Below are 19,372 nucleotides of genomic sequence, written 5' to 3' on the forward strand. Positions count from 1 at the left end.
GTGAAATGTAAAGTTAAAGATCAACTTCTACACATCCTGAGCCGACGCACGTCTTTTATTTTTACTTGTTTGCTCTATTTGGAAAATACCTGAGGTTAGTACCCACCTATCGATGAGTTCAAACGACTCTGTGAAGCATCACCTGATTCTGAGTCAGTGGTCAGGGCCTGAATGAGAACCGGGTTCTCGAATCCATGTCCACCAGCAGATCTGACCATCAACTGTAATCTATGGTTTCACAGGATTTTGTTTATTATCTGACAAATTACTAAATGTTAATCCTTAACAATAAAATGTTGAACATCATCTACCTGTGGTATCTACAGCGTTAATGCACTTTAACAGTTATGTTTGATTACTGGAGGAACATGGATCCAATTTGAGAGAGAACTTTTGGTTTAATAGGGAAATAAAGAATTGAGCTAAATAACTTTAATTCACCAAGCTACTAATGAGTGAAGCTGATTTGTAAAGTCTCGGGGGGGCTGGAAGTGAAGAAGAATTCTAATGCCTGAACAAAGAGGAAACATTAGTTGTCTCGTTGTGAGGGGGGGGTCCGACTCCTCCTCTCCTTCTGGAGGCAGGACGATGGGAAACCTTATTAATTTAGGAAGGATCGTTCCGTTAATTCCTGCCAAATAAGTGGATTAGCGGGGGGGTCACCGTGGATTAGCCATTGGTTTTTGTTCAATCCTGCCGTGTCCTGTCTCCGACACCCCATAATCTGGTCTAAATCCTGCAAAGCAAAGGCTCGGGGGCCGAACGGGGCCCAGACGTCGTCCTGCTGTCGACTTCCTGGACGGGGGAGTGGCTCAGAGAGTTTAGTCACGGATACTCGTCTGTTTTGCTTCATCAGCCCCCCCCCCCCCCCCCCCCCCCATCCTCTGCTCTCGTCCTCCTGCCTCACCTCACAACAACATCAAGGCTCGTGTTGATGTGACAACAGGCCTGTAACATCCAGACCTCCTGCCCCCCCCGCCCTCCATTTACACCGGCTGCCCTAATTGGCCGGACGAGCAGGTGGACACTACCTGCCGCACAGTGAGGGCACCTGGGAGGTGAATGTGAATGAGGAGCTCACATCTCCACCTCTTTCATCGCCGCTCGCCAGCAGCCGCACGGGTCGAGCAGGGAAGATGCAAAGAGGGATAATTGGGAGGCTCAGGGTGGAAGGAGGTGGCAGGAGCCGAGTGAGAGGCGGGGAGAGAGGCCACGCCGTGCAGGCCACGCCGTGCAGGCCACACCGTGAGGTCAAACCCGCCTCAGAGAGATGAAGGCCACATCACAGAGAAACACCAGAACAGGGAAAAACGAGTTGTCTTGAATCGAGCACTGAGACGAGGTGCAGAAGGTTATGAAACAAGAACCTCTTTGAAAAACAGGTACTACACAGGGCCAGGTTCCAGGTGCATTATGGGTAATCAAAGTCATGCCTTGCCATGCTGTCCAAACCGAAGCGAAGGATTAAAACATGTCAGTTTGATTCCATGAATCCAATTCGGCAGTTTAAACAGGGCACAGCTAGTCTGGGTGTGTGTGTGTGTGGGGGGGGGGGGTGCTAAGAACAATATATTGTCCTTTACATTGACTACACAGACAGTAGAGAGTGCTGAGGATCCAAAAAAATAAAGTTTTAAAGACGACCCGGACATTAAAACAGTTTTAATGTTTGTTTCTCGCGTGTCAGTTAATTATCTTTGTGTTGGTCACATAAACAACAACTTCAGTTTATATTCAACACGACAGCTGAAGATAAAACTGTCTCAGTTTTAACTTCTTTATATTCTCTCAAGAGTTCTATCTTTATTATCACAGAGTCATAACAGTAGTTTCATCCACCTCTTCATCACAGATCCCAGAGACACGAAGATAAAAGATCAGTCTGAACATTAATAAAGAACTGGAACAACATTGATCTGTGTTTATATGATGATGTTAAACTGAGTGAAACCATTTAATCCAAACTCAGGTTTTATGTTTGAATGTCTTGATACTAATTACAGATTTTTCTGTGAGGTTTGGTGAATCTGTCTCATTGATTTGAAGAAATCAGCGTCTGACTACAGTTTACATCACGCTGCAATTATGTCTGTGGGGAACTGACACTTCCACAGAGGTGAGAATGAGCCAAAGTATTGTTTATCTGCAAAATAATCCTCTACAGAAATCTAAACCTGCCAGAAGGGAGGCTCCCTGCTGTGCACCCCCCCCCCCACACACACACACTGAGCAGGGGAGGAATGTGAAGGCTCATATTTTAGCTTCAGGAACCAGACGAGGTGGATGAAATATTCAAATCAAAATCTTTAAAAAAAAGCAATAACTGCATGGAGTGAAGAGTGAAAATCCTGCTGCTTTAAAAACCCGAAATCAACTCTAAAGCTGCAGGTTGCTGGTTCACTTCCCACTGACCTTTTACCAACAGTTCATCGTCGAGTCCAAGAAGAATCTGAAGAAATACCCTCAACATATTCTGGAGATCTCCAGTTCACCAGCGTATGACGGATGGACTAACAACACAAACACATACCGTCTCTGGCCACTGGGGGTGTAGCAGCATAACGCAAGTAACATTCACGTTAGGATCGTGGTTTCAGTTTCTCCAGATCAGATCATAGTCATAGATATTTAAATAAAGATAAGAGACGGTGTGAGGTGAGAATCCTGTGAAGTTCAGAGGAAGGTTTGTGTGATCGATTCGTCACAAACCAAACAAATAACAGCTGAAAGAACGGGTTTGAAGAAGCATCTGATATCAAGTCTCTAAGAGGGAATGTGTTTAATAAAACCCCGCAAACAAGAATTGGAGAATAGTGAAAACTTTGTTAAATAATTGAATCTGATCTTTTTGATCAATTCATGAAAAAATAAACTATTTGTGTCTGAGAGTGAATGTTGTTCCTCGTCTGATTGAAACCGCTCGATTCCCTGCTCTGGAAGAAAGCAGAATTCAACCAGTGAGGCCTTTAACTGGAAATTACAAATGAATCCCAACACTTTGTTTGTTTTATTGACTTTTACCCTGAAAACGATGACTTTAAAATAAGAAAGAGACAATATTGATATTAATGGACAGGAAGGATTCACTGTGACTAAACTGTTTGTTTAAAAGTGTTTTCGTCTTATTGACTGAAGGCATGGAGCTCAGGAAGAGGACGAGGAGGAATGTCTTATTTATGAATCTGTTCTTCAAGTATTTCTTTTCTATCTTTTTCAATTATTATTTTACTGAACGTAGAACCGACCTTCTACAAGTTGTCTCCTGGTGGGAAGGAATAGTTTTAATAAGTTATATAACGAGAGATGATGATGTAACTCAGAAAAAGAGCCTGAAGAACTGTACTGGTTCCTGCCGCTGACCCTCTCTGCACCAGTTACTGGACCAGTTACTGGACCAGGTACTGGACCAGGTACTGGACCAGTTACTGCTAATTCTGCTAATTCACAGCGACCGGTGCCATTCATCAATCAGCGGCGAGATGAGCGACGGGTCAGGAAATGCTCGGCTCCGTCCGCGGCTTCATCACTAATGAGAAGCAGTATCGCTGTAGGAGAGCGGGTCCACTCGGTGATTTGCCGCTAAGCTGCTCATTAATTACTGAGAGCATTAATCTGCAGAGCTTAATGGACGCTCAGGGCCGGAACGTGGAGCGGCGGCATGTGACCGGCACGCACCTTAAGCTGCTGCTAATCTACGAACTCAGAATCCCCCCCCCCGCAAAACTTCACTCCGACGGAGAAGTTAAAGATTCATCGACCGGGCTCAAGGACTCCGACCAGGCTGAATGTAATCGAGTACTTACTCCAGTACTCTTTCTTTTAGTTCTTCTTGCCTCTGTCATCATTTACATGAAGCCTCCAGGTGTATGATACTTAAACAAACAACACATTTGAAGTACTTGTACTTTAAAAGCTTATATTTGTCATTGGCACTTCATCACATTCCTGAAGGAAATATTATACTTTATATTGAGGTCACAGCTACATTTACCAATACTTTGAACAAAATCAGCTCTTTCTTAACAAGAACCTTTTACTTGTGATATAAAAATAACCTTTTGTTGAAAGTACTTTTGTGGAAGCGCGACTGTTTCTCACCGTGCGGTCGATTCCTGCCGAGGTTTATCAGCTTCGAATGTGACTCGTCCTCTGTGGGAGAAATATTAAAGATTGTGTCTTAAAACTGACATTTTTATACAAAGGCTTTCATATGTAATCCTCTTTTGTATTTCTCTTTAATATTTACCCTCAGTATTTTTTACTACTCACTTTATTTGAAGCCTTCTCTCTTTTAGAGCCGACTCTATATTTATTTGGCATTGTGAGCACTTTGTAAGTTTCTTTAGAAAAGTGATGCACTAACTTTATTAAGCTTGTGTCTCTGAGTGTGTGTGTCACTGTGTGTGTGTGTCATTGTGTCACTGTGTGTGTGTGTGTGTGTGTGTGTGTGTGTGTGTGTCAGGTAAATTGGTGCTGAGCTTTCCCCTAACAGTCTCCTTGTTTCCATGGCAATCCATCCCCACTGAGGGCCGCAGCAGGACATCAGAAAAACAAAGACACACACCGGGGAGGCTCAGTGTGTGTGTGTGTGTGCGTGTGTGTGTCTGTGAGTGTGTGTTTACCTGATGTAAACTCGCCCCCATTAACACTCTGATATCACCTCAGCACACACACACAACCTTTGTTCATTAGTTCTCATGATGTAACACCAACCTAGCAACCAGACCTGTGGCCGACTCCCTGTTGCTTCACCGCTCTCATTGGACGAGTTCCCGGGGGTCACGGCCCCGAGCCGGCCCCCCCGACCGGCCGGCCATCTGTCCTGGAGGAGACACCGCGACACAGCCAGAGCCCACCGGGAACAGCTGCCGGCGCTAGCGGTGGTAGCTAACCGTAGCACGGGCCCGGCAGGAGAGGGGGGGGGCACTTTGAGCGGAACGACCGAGTGACGACTTTGATCTCTGAGATGATGTCACAAGTGACTTTCTTATGATTTACAGATAAAGATAAGAAGAAGAGTCATTTTATCACAGTCTTCTATAGAATCAACAGGAGGAGTCGCCCCCTGATGGTCAGTTCAGAGAAAACAGGTTTCAGACTCTGACACATTTAATAATCTGTACAGACTCAGAGTCTTCGTCCATTTTGAAAACAGTTTCTGGCTACGACCCAGGTGGAAACATAAGGAGGTGGTTATGTTTTCACCTCATTTGTTTCTCTGTTTGAGGGATTTAAACAGAACTTGGTGGAAGGATGAACAAAGAGGAGGATATTACTTACTTCAACATTGTGAGAAACACGTTGATTTGACTCATATTAATGTAAGAACACATATTTAGGAGCTGATCTTAAGAGTGTGTGTGTTTGAAGCTACATGTTGAGAGTTCAGGGACTTTTGGGCCTCGTGGAAACATGAGCTCCACTGAGACACGTTCTAGTCTCCTATAGAAGTTCCACAGCAGCACGCCACTGTTTAATTCTCCATTTTCATTCTGACAGTAACAACTACACTCTCCAGCTGTTCCTCCCGGGTTGTGATCATCAATTTGTTATAAAACAAGGGACAACAAGTTGTTAAATTGATGTTGTGGTAATATAGAAAACGCTCACACGGCCAAACGTCGACCTTTGACAACCTGACGACCACACAGTGAATCTAACACATTCAAACAGAAGTGTGTTTCAACAGAGTTTAACGACACATCACAGCAGTGATGATGGGCGAGTGACAGGCACACAGAGAGAGAGAGAGAGGCTGCTTCAATGCAACGCCTGCAAAACCTCTCACCACACAAATGTAGATGAGGCTGCGTCAGTTTGCGGTTACATAAACGTTTGCGTGGATTATGTGGTCATCAAAAAGGACATTGTTGTGTATCCCAGTGACAGACCTCACGTAACAAGCACAGGTGAAGGTCCGTACACAAGAGGGAGAAAAGCAGCTTTCAGAGAGTGTGAGCGCGTGAAGCTGAAACGGCACAAAAGCAAATCAATCGTCTGTTGAAGGAGGCTGAGAGGTGGCCAAAAGAGACATGATGGAAAAAACTAATTTTCACAACAAACTAAAAAAGCACAGAAGAGGCACTTCATCTCCGCGGAGGACTTTCAGAAACGGCTCGTGAGCGACAGCCTCCACCTCGCCCACGGAGCCAGAGTCACAGAGAGAGGTTAAATTTAGATGGCACCTCGCTTTTCTGACCAATCACGTCCAGCGGGTTAAGGTCAACGACCACAAATCAATCAGCACGAGTCCAGGCTCGTCGTCGTGTCCTTGTTCAGAGGAGAAGAACAACGCTCCCAGGATCTGCAGTCGAGCACAGAGAGCACTGATGGATCACAGGACCAGTGCGTTTTAATCCAATATAGAGTATAATTATTCTAATATCTGATTTGTTCCCTTTTCTCATTAATGCATGTTGTATTTTATTATGTTATAACATCAAATTGTGTTGTGATGTATCGTAACCAGTCATATTTTGTCATAACGATAGTTGTACAGTCTCTAAACCTCAAAGTACAGATGCCGAAACATCTGGAGAAGAATTAACTGGATCCAATAAACTAAACTGAACAAGCTGAATGGAGAATATAAAAAACTTCATCAATTAGTTGGACTCGTGATCACCAGTGAGTCGGACTGGGTGATGCTCAGAGGACTCATAGTGGATCAGTCTCATCTTTACATTTAATCGTGGCTCAGAAACTAAATGCATCTCCTCTTTTTTTCGGGCTCTGCAGGAAAAGCTTTTATATTTCAAGCCCTTTTATATTTCATGCCAATAAAGAGAACTCGAGCTGACAGGAAGGACAGTTTGACAGTTTATTCAAGCTGCAGTTTAAGAGCCACGAAGCTCAAACTCTGAGGAGAATACCGAGCGGTTCACGGCTCTGAATATTCATGATGATCTCCATACACGTGTCTTCTAAAGCTACTATTTGTTAAAGGTTAGATGTCAGCAAGTAAACCAATAAGTGAGGTAGAGACACTTGAGGAAAATGTGAACAGTTCACCTTCAGATGACAGAAGCCCATTATGTATTCAAGGCTCAGGATCCAGATAAGGACTTGAGATAAGGACACGGTTATTAATCTACTCAAAAATACAAATGGCAAAAGAAATCCACTCGTTACTCACAAACACCATGTGACACGTGAACTGACCAGAGCTTCAGCAAAATGAAGGAATTCATGGCAAAGAATTATATATACAGAACACGATTTATGACAATCAGTTCACAGAATAGTGACAACACTTGACTCCACCCTCTAGTGAGATGTTCCACCTTTCTCATCACTCACTGACTCTTCATGAGAACCTTCTGTCTGCACCCTCAAGGTTCTCCGTGGTTCCTGGTTCTATCAATGACTCGTTTGAAGCTTCATATTGAACCTTGATCTTTGATGACCCTTATACTTGTCCAGTTTTAGTTTCACTAAAAGAACAGTGAATCTTCATCTGTAAACCTATGGACCCTCCTGATAAATCCTGACAGCCGTCTCTGCCCCTGTGTGAAACCTCTGGAGGTCCTTCACAGAAGAGAATGACGATAGACTAATAAAAGTTTGGTGTTTAAGACAAAGTGTTTCCTGACAATAGTTAACGTGAACCACAGCAAACCTCTTAATGAGCCTGACGATACAAAAAATCCCTGATTAATAAAAACCCACATAGACATTCTTAAGAACCCGTCTTAGTCACATGAACACTGGAGCCAGGTTTGAAACCACAAGAATCTTGAGCTGACTCCCAGAACCTCTTAAACGACACCTCAGGCCTCGTTAGGCACCTTTGCAAACATTCCCCAGAACCTGTGAAACTAAATGAATCACCTGCAAACCTCCTCACCGACCACTGGAGCCTCTGAACCGAACCCAGTGCCAGCCGGCCTCATGCTAACTGCCCCCGGAACCTAGAGCCACTACCAGCACCTTCTGAGCTGCACCTGGAACATCTGTAGGACCACCAGATCCTCCTGGGGGGGGGGGGGGGGGGGGGGGGGCAGAACTGTTTGATCAAGTTCCTGGATTCTCTAATTGGCTCCTAGAACTCCTGCGATATTCTGAGTGACCCCTGAAACCACCAGGAGGCAACTGGGCAGTTCCACAGAAAAAACACTGGTTCAGTGCAGAGTGTACACACACACACACTATTTATATCGCACCACAACAGTGGAAATAATACAATCGAGGACACACCACAGCGTCTGTGTGTGTGTGTGTGTGTGTGTGTGTGTGTGTGTGTGCTGCAGCTCTCAGCATCCTTGCTGTTGTACATCAGTCGAATGCAAGCCAAGCTCCGATTTACAGCTACTGCCAAACTCAAATACACACACACACACACACACACACACTTCTCTGTAGTGTACAGCGGCCACCACAGATAAGCTCAAATAAACAACAGACCTGGAAAAATAAATCCTCTCTCTCCATCTCTCCCTCCCTCTCTTTCTCTCTCTCCCTCCCTCTCTCTCTCACGCTCTCTCTCTCTCTCTCTCACTCCCGGGGGACGAGAGAGGACATCCAAAGAACGCCGCCTGTTACTATAAAGCTTCTTGACTTCACACACACAAACACACACACACACACACTCACACACACACACACTCACACCAAACACACTGCGTGATACAAATAAGAAACAGAGAGGGAGGTATGGTTCCACTGGGAGGAATCACCTCTTCTATCGCTCTATACTCCTTTTATCTACTGGTTAATGAGGAGCCGATACCCACACACACACAAACACACACACACACACACTCAAGGAGCTACACACACATGCATCCTCAGGACTGTAGTTTCGTCAGACCGTCTCTCAGCGAGTGTCCCACTTCCAAAACTATGGACCGCTGCTTACATCATTATGTAACGTGGTGATTGTGTGTGTGTGCATGTTGTTCCGCCCAGAGAAGCTTTGAACACTCACACTCTTTCCTCAGCATGAAGTGGTGTAACACTGCAGGCTCTAATGAGTGTGTGCATGACGAGAAAGAGTGTGTGTGCATGAGTGTGTGTGTGTGTGTGTGTCCAAAACAAGCATCGAGCATCTCTGTGATTAGTGAGTTAATGGAGTTTTTGCAAAGTAAGCAGTTGCCAAAACAGGAAATGGAGTTCAGTGCTGTGTGTTGATGCTGCAGATATACAGGGGCTATAGAACCTGGGAATGTGTAGCCACTCTGAGAAGTGTATGTGTGTGTGAGTGTGTGGCTCCCTCAAACCTCAGAGGGATCTCTAGAAACTTCCTAAATTACTCCTGTGCTTCATGAATTCTTCACACAAAGTTCTATAAGATGACGGGAACCCCCCAAACTTAATCCAGGAACCTACACAATGACCCCAGGCCCCCCCTCGATGACTGGAACCACCTACAGAAGACTTAACAGTGAGGAACACAACATGTTCTCAGGGGCTTCATTAGAACCTCCTCATAACCTCTCTGGAAACTACAGACCTCACTAAGAGAAACATCTTCTGACTCTTGGTCTCAGCCTCTCAAACAGCCACGCCTCCCAAAGGACAACGGGAACATCCAGAAGAAGTCCAAGAACCCCAATGACCTCTGGAGCGTCTCAAATAATCTGGTCCCCAAGAAAAACATTGCACCATGAATCCTTCTCAATAACTTTTGGAATATCCTCAGTAACTCCTGCGTCCTATTCACTCAACTTCCTCAACTTACTTCCCAAAAGTTAGTGAATCCCTTTGTCAGTCTTCATTCCACCCGAGCCTCGAGAACTTCAGCTGAAAAGTTGAAAATAACACTTGAAAACCTGAAAAGCTCCTGGAACCAGAACAGATGGTTGTTGTTTGAGACGTCTGACAGCTTCTTGATGACGCCTGTGACCCTGGGACCACCTCCTCGACCCCGGGGGGGTCATAATACGCTGACCGAATGTAAATTAAATCTGAAACTCTCTTCGAGAACTGAAGAGCTTCAGAAAAGCCTGTTAAATTGATTATTTTAAGTGAAACCTCCCCTGTGAGTCTTGACCCGGACTTTTAAACAATGATTCTTCCTCAAAGTACAACTGGAACTTTTCAGATGACTCCAAGAACCTGGAGAGGTTTCATGGTGCTATGGTTTTTGCGGTCCACTGAGTCACATCCTCAGTACACGTCTCAGTGAAACCTGGGAGCTCCTCAATGAGCCAAGAACCTTACTTGGTGAACCCTGAAACCTAAACGTTCCCCCCCGGTGACCACTTGGTCCTCACAGAACACATGGGCTTCACTCAAGCTGTGAGGCTCCTGTACAACATCCTGCCGCCTCAATAACAACTGGAACCTTCTTATTCCAAGAAACTCGTCGGTAAGTGGAGAGTTTGAATTTGGCAAAGCTCCTGTAGATGCTCCAGATATGTTGATGAACTCAGTGAACCATGAAACCTCCTGAGGAACATCCTCTGTGACTCTGAGGTCCTGTTCGCTGAAGCTCGACACTCTTCAAGGACTCTGAACCTCCTTCATACATCTCAATGAGCCTGGGAACCACAAGCCAAACTCTGTGCACACTGACACCTTCTGAACCACTGGGACCCAGGACCCTTCAAACTGGTCAAACTTTAACTTCAGTCCTTCAGGTCCCACAGATTCCCTCAGCCTGTGAGACCTCTTCACAACATCCTGCCTCCTCAGGAAACATGTGGAACCCTTTAGAGAACTTCCTCGGTGACACTTTCCAATGTTATTTAATTCACACCAGACTCATTCCTGTGTTTTTGATCACACATTCATCTTTTAGTGTAATTGTATTAACTCCACTACCTCTTAGTGTGATTTCATTTCGGCTCAGATCTTCATTGATATGGAGCATGAAGAGGTTATTTGGGCTAAAAGCTGCTGAGCATCGAGAGCTGCTGGAGATATTTTAATCTTTGGACATTAAGGCTTCACTAGTTTGAGAAAACAACTAAAAATAGTGTGTGAAAGTTTCCAGAGAACACAGTTCTGTCCTGGGAGCTTCTGACAGGCTGGAGGAGAACCAGTGGCCCCCATCATCACCCACCAGAGAGAGGAAGAGGAGAAGGAGGGATGAGGGAGGAGGAGGAGAGGGAGGAAGGGGGGCGAGAATCCCTCAGGAAGAGCGAGAGGAGTCAGAGAGCGGCGGCCTCTCGTCAGAGAACAAGAGGGGGGAGGAGGAGGGAGGAGGAGGAGGGAGGAGGAGAAGGGAGGAGGAGGCGTCGTGCTTCACTGAGGAGAACACATGACCACCTCGACCTCTCTCCTTCCTACTCCCTCCTGCTGATCCCTCTTTCTTTTTCTTCAACTGCTTTAAACCATCTCATCAAACTGTCGTCAATGATCATTCTCCATCGTTCAAACCTCACAAAGAGTTTGACTTCATGAGTTCTACTTTCAGAATATACGTCCTAAAGTTTACACAAAATGTTTGATCGGTTAATTATTTGTTGAGGGAAATAGGAAAGCATAATTTCCCAGAGAAAAGTGTTTATTAAATCATAAAGTAGAGTCATCCTGGTATTTTCTGAACTGACTCGGGTGGTTTTGCAGAAATGGCAAAAAAAAGGAAAGAATCCTAAAGTTATTCTCATGAGCAGAGAGTGAAATTCACACCTTATCGTGTTGTTATGCTAATCAAAGGCACGCTGTTAATTTTGTTTTAATGGCTGATGTGTGCTCGGTTTTACTCTTTAAATGTATTCAGCGTTCGGCGTCCTGCTGCATTTCATAATGCTCAGGATTTTAATTTCATTCTTCTCCGTGAAACTTTTCATAAAGTGTGTTTCCACCTCAGCACTAAACTAAAGATACGTTCTCACTGCTAATGAGTTTACAGGTTGTGAAGTACACACACGAAAACACACATTTACACGTGGAGAGGAAACTTGGTGCTGTAATAACCTGCATGGATAAAAAATACCAAGCAGGCAGGAGTCTGATATCTGATATCTGATTAAAAGGACAGTGGAGTCTTGGTGGAGAATCGAGTTTATAGTTAATTTAACGTTCATTTAAACGAGTGAAATCAAACGAGCTCGTTGAGAACACACAGCATTCGGAGGCGGAGCTACTCGGAAGTTCCCGTCCCTGCAGACACACACAAACCTCGACACTTAAAAACCCACGACACAAACAGTTTACCAACAACGATACAATGCTGCGTAATTAGCATAAAACTCATCAACAGGCACCAGATTATTCATGACTCCGTGTTCGCTCCCTCTTTAAAACCTGATTAAATGTGAGTTTAGATTCCTGCTCCGGCTCGTTCAGACAGACGGTTGATTTAGGGTGAGTCCGTGTCACCGGCTTCTCCTCCATCGGCACAGATTCACACAATGACTGGAAACGATTTATAGAAAAAGAACGAACCATCCATGCATAAAAACAAGAAACTGACAAAAGGTTAAAATACACACGTCTGCTTGTGAGCACTCAGAGTTTCACATGTTCCTCTAACACACTGTGATGTGTCTTAAAAAAAAAAAAAAAATGATGTCACAACACTGGAGTCGAACTGGTGGCCGATAAAGAGCCAAGACACAAAAAACCTCAATGATGTGTGTCTGTGTGCGTCTGTTGTGCAGCGATTACTTCAGCTCCCAGACTGATGCAATCAGCAGATAAAGAGGCTGTGAGTGTGTGTGTGTGTGTGTGTGTGTGTGTGTGTGTGTGTGTGTGTCTGTGTGCCAAATACAGTATGTTTGCATGTGGTTTAGTCTGGGGAGATGAGTGCACCCCCCTCCCCACCCTCTCAACACACACTCTTCATAAATCAGCTTGTTATCCAGTGTCAGGCTGCATCTCTCTCTCTCTCTCTCTCTCTCGCTCTCTCTCTCTGTCTCTCTCTCTCTCTCTCCCCATCATCCCTCTGTCTTTCTCCCATTTCCTACTTTCTGTTCTTCTCCTCCCTCGCCCTACCTTTATTCTTCTTTCCCTCTCTTACTACAAACACACAATCCAATCCCACAAACTACCCCCCCCACACACACACACATCCCTCCGCTCCCTTGGTTTTCCTCTTCTCTCCGTCTGTCAGTCCGTCCGTCACAGACAGGAAGTGGGATGCATTAGCAGAGTGAAGAGGGGCTGATGACATTAAGGTCCATTATCTGAGCGTTTACAGGAGGGAGGGAGGGAGGGGGGGGGCAGTGAAACGATCCCACCACATGAAGCTTCCTTCCCGCTCCGGAGAGCAGACCATGGTGTGTGTGGTCAGAACCAACATGTCCCTGCCTCTTCATGCCCGTCTCTCAAGCTGCTGTCGGACCTGGAGTCGGGATGTCTTCCTGACACCTTCCTGAGGGGCTGAATGTGAAAACTCAAATGTCAGAGTGAGTTCGTTCGGGGTTTCTAACACAGATCTCAGGATGAAGAAGAGGAGCCGTACACGTGGAGGAAGGCTAAATGTCAGCTATTTAAAGACACAGCATCTAACTGAGGTTCACTGCAGCTGCACCTCAGCCCAAACTGCTGCTCCACCCTGATCACACACACCACATCCATCCATCTCCATTTTGAAGCTCTAATGTAAAACCCTGACAGTCCATCAACCTCTGGTTCCAGTCAGAGTGGTGGCAGTGATGTAACTGGCTTCACCGTCGACCAGCTGTTGCTCCGACTGCCTGATTCCCGGTGCCACATGTCATGAGCGTCCATGTGAGACCTGGATTATGTCCAGATTATGTTACTCTATGAGGATGATCCACCTTTAAAAGCAGGTGATGCATTTAGAACAGACTGAACCGCTTCTGCAGCCTCACTCCGGCCACGTGCTGTTATCTAAGTGCAAATGCATCCGTCCCCACATTTAGCAACTAGTCTCACAGATGCAGGGACAGGACAGACAGGAGGACACATTCATTTTACAGTGGCTGCAAACAGCTGTGGACAGATGTCACTGGTCATGTAATAGCCAGGGAGCAGATTGTCTCCTCTGCAGCTGCTGCTTAGTTACAGAAAGAACGAGGAATGATGATGAAACAGAAACAACAACGTCCCCGTGTCAGTCCCTGAAGACCTCTGGAGTCGTGTGGACAGCAGGTGGTGATGGGGGTGAGAACTCAGAAGGTTTGGATGAGGCCTCAGACCAGAGGACTGACTTCTCCCACGCACGGAGCATCAGTCCTGTTTCCTGTCCGATCAGCTGAAGATCCATGTGACTGCAGAGCGTTGATAAACAGAAATGAACTGACAGCAGCTCTCCAGCTCGTCCCTCCTCCTCCTCCTCCTCGCTCTGTCTGCAGCACCGGAGAGCGGCCGATCCACAACCAGTCACACGGCTAAGTGGTCGATTCCCTCGGCAGCTCCACAGCTCCTCTGATCCGAGCTGAGTCACTTCTTCAAAAAACCCAATTAGGAAAAACATGTGCCGCTGAGCTGCTTCATTATGGCTTGATTAACCATTCAATGATGAACTTAAATTATGACCAGCTGCACGTAGTCACTTTGTGATCAATCCAAAACAAACGGAAAAACAAAAGAGGTTTTAAATGCAGAGTCGAATCAATAGAACTTTGAAGCTGGTTTGGTTGGAGACTTCCTCACAGCTGGAACCACAACAGATGTCTACTGCACGTTTATTTCTAATGTATAATCAGACTGTGGTGAAGTATTTTTAGTCCAGTGATGAACTTAAGTACAAATGAGAAATATTAATATTTCATACTTCTGCTAAACCACATTTATCTGGCAGCTGGTGGATTAGTTATTCTACAAATTAAGATTTTACACACAAAATCTATCAAGTTTTAGAATATGATGCATTTTGTATATATACAGTGTATGTGTGTGTGTGTGTAGAGTTTCCTCATAGTACTTTTAAGTTTTCATAATGTGAAGGATCATTTTTATATACTTGTACTGCTCCACCTCTGCTGATCCCACTGTAGAAATAAAGGTTTTAAGTTTTGAATCAAACACAGAAAGTAAAGAGTGTCTGTAGTGGTGTGTGTTAATCCTCAGAAGACCGGCTGTAATCTGTTGACCTCTCTGCTGGTACAACACACACACACACACACACACACAGAGAGAGAGAGACACACACACACACACAATAACACACACTCACTCACTCTTCCTTGGGAAAATACCCGCAGCTAAAACATGTTTGACCATCAAAGTGGAAGATTGTACAACGCTACTATTCCCTCACACTGCAAAACACACACACACACACACACACACATACGCACACACACACACACACACACACACACACACAACATAACCCTGACCTCATTCCAGTGTGTTCGAGTAGATACAGCCACTTACACACTCTCCTGCTCTCTATCACTACCTCTTACTCACACACACACACACACACAGACTCACACACACACACACACTGGGTGGCAGTAGCCTGTAGGCGTGCGAGCAGCTGTGAATAATTGTGTTTACAGATGGCACACGTACGACCTGTGGGCTGAGAGGGAAAGAGAGAGAATTGCTCTTCTCGCCCTCACAAAGAAAGACAGGGATGACATTTAGAGCGAACCTCGCTCGCCCCTCCTCCCTCTCTCTCTCTTCACCGCTCTCTATTTATTTCCCGGTTTCAACTATTTTGCTTCAGTTGCCTTAATTGGCTTCAGCCCTAACGAGGCTTTACCAGCCAACGCAGAACAATGAGCAGTGGCACAGCTGAAGAAGACGTGTGTCTAATTAATCATTTGGCTCCAGAAAGGAACTAAGTGAAGTACTTTATTTATACCAAAGGGAAAATTAGCTTTAAAAGTCAAACAATACAAAGGCAGCAGCTCCTGTATAATTATCTAAACTGTTTTTTTCAGTAGGCGGAAAGTAAATAACTTATAGGAATCTGACAGTCAGCTGACTTCAGTACAAGTGGGCCTATAGAGAACTGTCTGAAAACGTTTTATACTAAAGACACGTTTCCTCTGGTCAGAAAACACACTAACATCTGGACTGTGAATGTAACAGTGACTTCAGTTGTGTTGGATTTGGCTGCGACGCTGTTGACCCCCCCCCCCCCCCCCCCCCCTCCATTTAGATTTCTGTGTGAACTTTCCCTTTAAAAGAATTTTCACTGCTCAGTTTTCAATATATCAAAACAAACTGCAACAAAAAAGTCATGTTAGCAACATGCACGTTGAAAAGTAAAGCATTGTGTGTTTGTGTGTGGGTGTGTGTGTGTGTGTGATGTAGCATCATTAGCATCTCTCACAGTCGTTCATATCATCTGCTAACCAGCGACGACCTGTTAGCATTACAAATAAGCTGCTTTCCCGTAAAATGATAAACGGGGACAGACACACAATACATCAGCATGCTAACACAATGACAGGCGGACAAAATGCTAACTGCCGAAGTCATAGGGGGTGTGTTGTGTTAGCGTATTCCCTGCTAGCCTCCCTCTGTGGATCTATAAGTGGAGCTGATGGAAGGGTGGGCTCAATATGATTTACATAATTGGGATGTTAATTCGTTAAGCCGTGGGAGTTGATTATGTTGCATATTGATTGTGTTGTGCTGCTGTGAGGTCGCACACCTCTTTAACAAATGTATACACAGCGCAGGGAATTGTGGGAATCTGATTAAAAATACGAGGTTAACATTCCTGCTGACGTGCCGCCTTGTGACACAAAGGGCAAAGTGTGTGTGTGTGTGTGTGTGTGTGTAATGAAAACCGTTGCCGATGTGGCTTTTCGCTGTGTGCACGTGTTTGTGCGCCCGCTCCCCTGGAGGCTGATGGATGGATGGATGGATGGATGGATGGATGGATGGATGGATGGATGGATGGATGGATGGATGGATGGATGGATGGATGGATGGAGGCGGTGAGTAGAGGAGAAGAGGGAGGGGCAACCCCACCTGGTCTTACCGTTCTCCGGGTGCTCCATCTCGCCGATGCTGCCGTCGGGGGTGGTGCGTTCGAAGTGGTCCTCCGGCAGCGCCAGGGGCCCGGAGCGGGGCCCCGAGGACGACTTGGAGCTGGGCGTCTCCGACTCCTCCAGGCCGCTGTCGTAGTAGCTGTGCTGGGACGCGTCCTGCAGGTCCTGGGCCTGGTTGGCCGTGGAGAAGGTCACTCGGCGGTGGGGGGGCTGTGGTTGGAAGACAGAGAAGAAAAAGATCAGTTAGAAGATTCACAAAAAAAGCACTTTAAGTTAAATTGAACACGTGAGATGGTTTTATTATAAATCGGCTCCAGTTTGATCGGATGCAGGTGAAACAGCTTCAGTGATTAGAGACGTGAAGAAGAAGCCGGATGTAAAAATAGCTTCAGTGAAGTCACTTAGAGGCGTCGGGACTTCTCATTAAGACGCTCTGGTCCCAGCGAGACGGATCTGAGCTTCTCTTTGATTCTGAGCTCACACCACGGAGATCAGTCCACTTTCATCTGGAATCACTTCTCATCTAATTTCATCTCATCGCTGCTTTTCATGTCATCTCATCTCTCGTCTCTTCTTCTCAGCGTTTTCATTTATAAAAGACGCCGTTGATGTTCTCCTCCCTGACCATCTTCTTCACACGCACCAAACCTGGGACGAACATTACTTGATAATACGAAGAATGAAGAGTTGATTTGCAACAGGAATCATTTTCCCTCTGTGGTTTCAGAACCAGTTGGTCGAGGCTGTTTTACTGGGATTAATGAAGCGGCAACAGAGCGATGGATAAACTTCACGTTTAAAGGTTCCCAGTGGCTCCCAGTGGCTCCCAGTGGCTCGTTCCACCTCCACAAGGAGCTGCTTCCGCACGAGTGGCTTCCTGTTTTGTTTATCTCAAGCAAATGTGCACACACAGAAACACAAGCACACAAACACACACACAGGTGGGTGTGTCATGAAGGATTCCAAATGATTGACAGCCCGAGATGAGCAGCGATGTGACTGCTTCTAAACTACTGAATCAAAAGCTTGAGATGTTTTAAGAGGACAGAGATGCCCTCAACGGAAATCAACGATACACAAGATCCATTCAGCTGAGTAACACTGAAAGTTAACACAACAGCAAATATTGTTTCCTTAGGAGAACAAAACTCACAAAAAGATGAATCACATTCAATCCTCTGGCTTCAGGTTTCAAACCCAAACATGGAGTGAAACATCTGAGGAAGACGTCGACTTGGAGACACGAGGAGATTCAGTCTGAGTGTTCCCACATGTTCCCGTTTGAACGAGTCGGACCCGACAACCTGCTGCTGCTGCTTCACAAACACCAACTACACAACATGTCATTTTCTGTACAATTTCCTGCGTTCGCATCTGCTGTAGATTGAATAGCATATGATACCTTGTCAAGCCGCTCAGTGTTTGTCAAAGCTTTTTAAGACTTCAGAGTTAATGTGAGTGTTCTGTGAAAGTCTCCAGCATGTGTTTGGCTCGTGTCCCACCGCGGCAGCTCGCCGTCATGGAGCACATTTGGTTTTAATGGAAGCAGCCGGCTGAACACACTTTACTGCTCCATTTGCTGCATGTGATTCAGGGGAGGGGGGGGGGGGCAAAGTTCCCGTCCGACTTGTATGTGTTTGATGGTTTTGTAATTGAAATAAGATTATCCCCCAGACACCCTGTGCACGTGACACACACAGACACACACACACAGTGCAAACGCTAAGTGCTGCCAAACAAACAGTGTCCTAATTCAAAGGTACACAGTGCACGGTGAAACGTTTCAATCACACACACACACACACACACACACACACACACACACACACACACACACACCTGACCGACCGGCCCGGGCTGATAATGAGAACCATCCCTGGCTCAGCGTCACAATGGCAACCGGGCTCTGTCGCGACCCTAAACCAGTTAAACCAGCAGATCAGAGCTCATCATGCACTGGGACTGTTTAAAGCCGTTATCTCTTTAGTTCACGAGAGCTGAACGTTTCCCCGTGAGGTCACCGTCCATGTGGTCTCCTCTGAACACGTCTACACATTGAGCCTCGTGATTCAGAATCTTTCTGTTTGCATCTGAAATATTTTGTGGGAAAAAAATATCTTTCACTCCGATGCCTGGAGGTGTAAATAGGCAGAATAAATGTGGCACTGATGGAGAATGTATGACAGTGAAAGCCCGGTGGAGCTGTCCTTTACGCAGCGTGGACACTCTGGAGCGGCTCCACAGATCCCGGTGCTGCCGGCGGCGGGCCCGTCTCCAGGTGGATCTCAGCAGATCTGACGATTCACACTTCCTGTCTCTGTTCTCTGTCGAGTCCCTGAAACTACAGGTGCTCACAGGGGTCAACACCACGTTCTCCTATTTGCATAAAAACAGAGGTTTTGTGTAAAGGAAGCTTTTTTTTTCATTCCATCAAAAATCAATTATTCTTAGATTTTATTTTGTCTCTCACCAGCCAATAAAACCCATAAACATAATAAAACACAGATTAATGAGTTTGTTTTTTAAATATATATGGGGTGACTGGGTTCCGTGAAGATTCT

General features: G+C 45.6%; 1 protein-coding gene across 1 annotated transcript in view; it reads right to left on the minus strand.

Moving 5' to 3' along the window:
• Positions 1–17,472, minus strand: part of LOC133959135 (protocadherin-9-like) — a 70,416-nt gene extending 52,944 nt beyond the window's left edge. The window contains exons 1-2 of the mRNA XM_062394234.1: positions 17,437–17,472; positions 16,802–17,021 (exon numbers count right to left, since the gene is read on the minus strand). Of these exons, the coding sequence (XP_062250218.1) occupies positions 16,802–17,021; positions 17,437–17,472 (256 nt within the window). The remainder of the gene's footprint in view (positions 1–16,801; positions 17,022–17,436) is intronic.
• Between the last annotated feature and the right edge of the window lie 1,900 nt (positions 17,473–19,372).

This window comes from Platichthys flesus, chromosome 8 (assembly GCF_949316205.1).
Source record: "Platichthys flesus chromosome 8, fPlaFle2.1, whole genome shotgun sequence".
NCBI lineage: Eukaryota > Metazoa > Chordata > Actinopteri > Pleuronectiformes > Pleuronectidae > Platichthys > Platichthys flesus.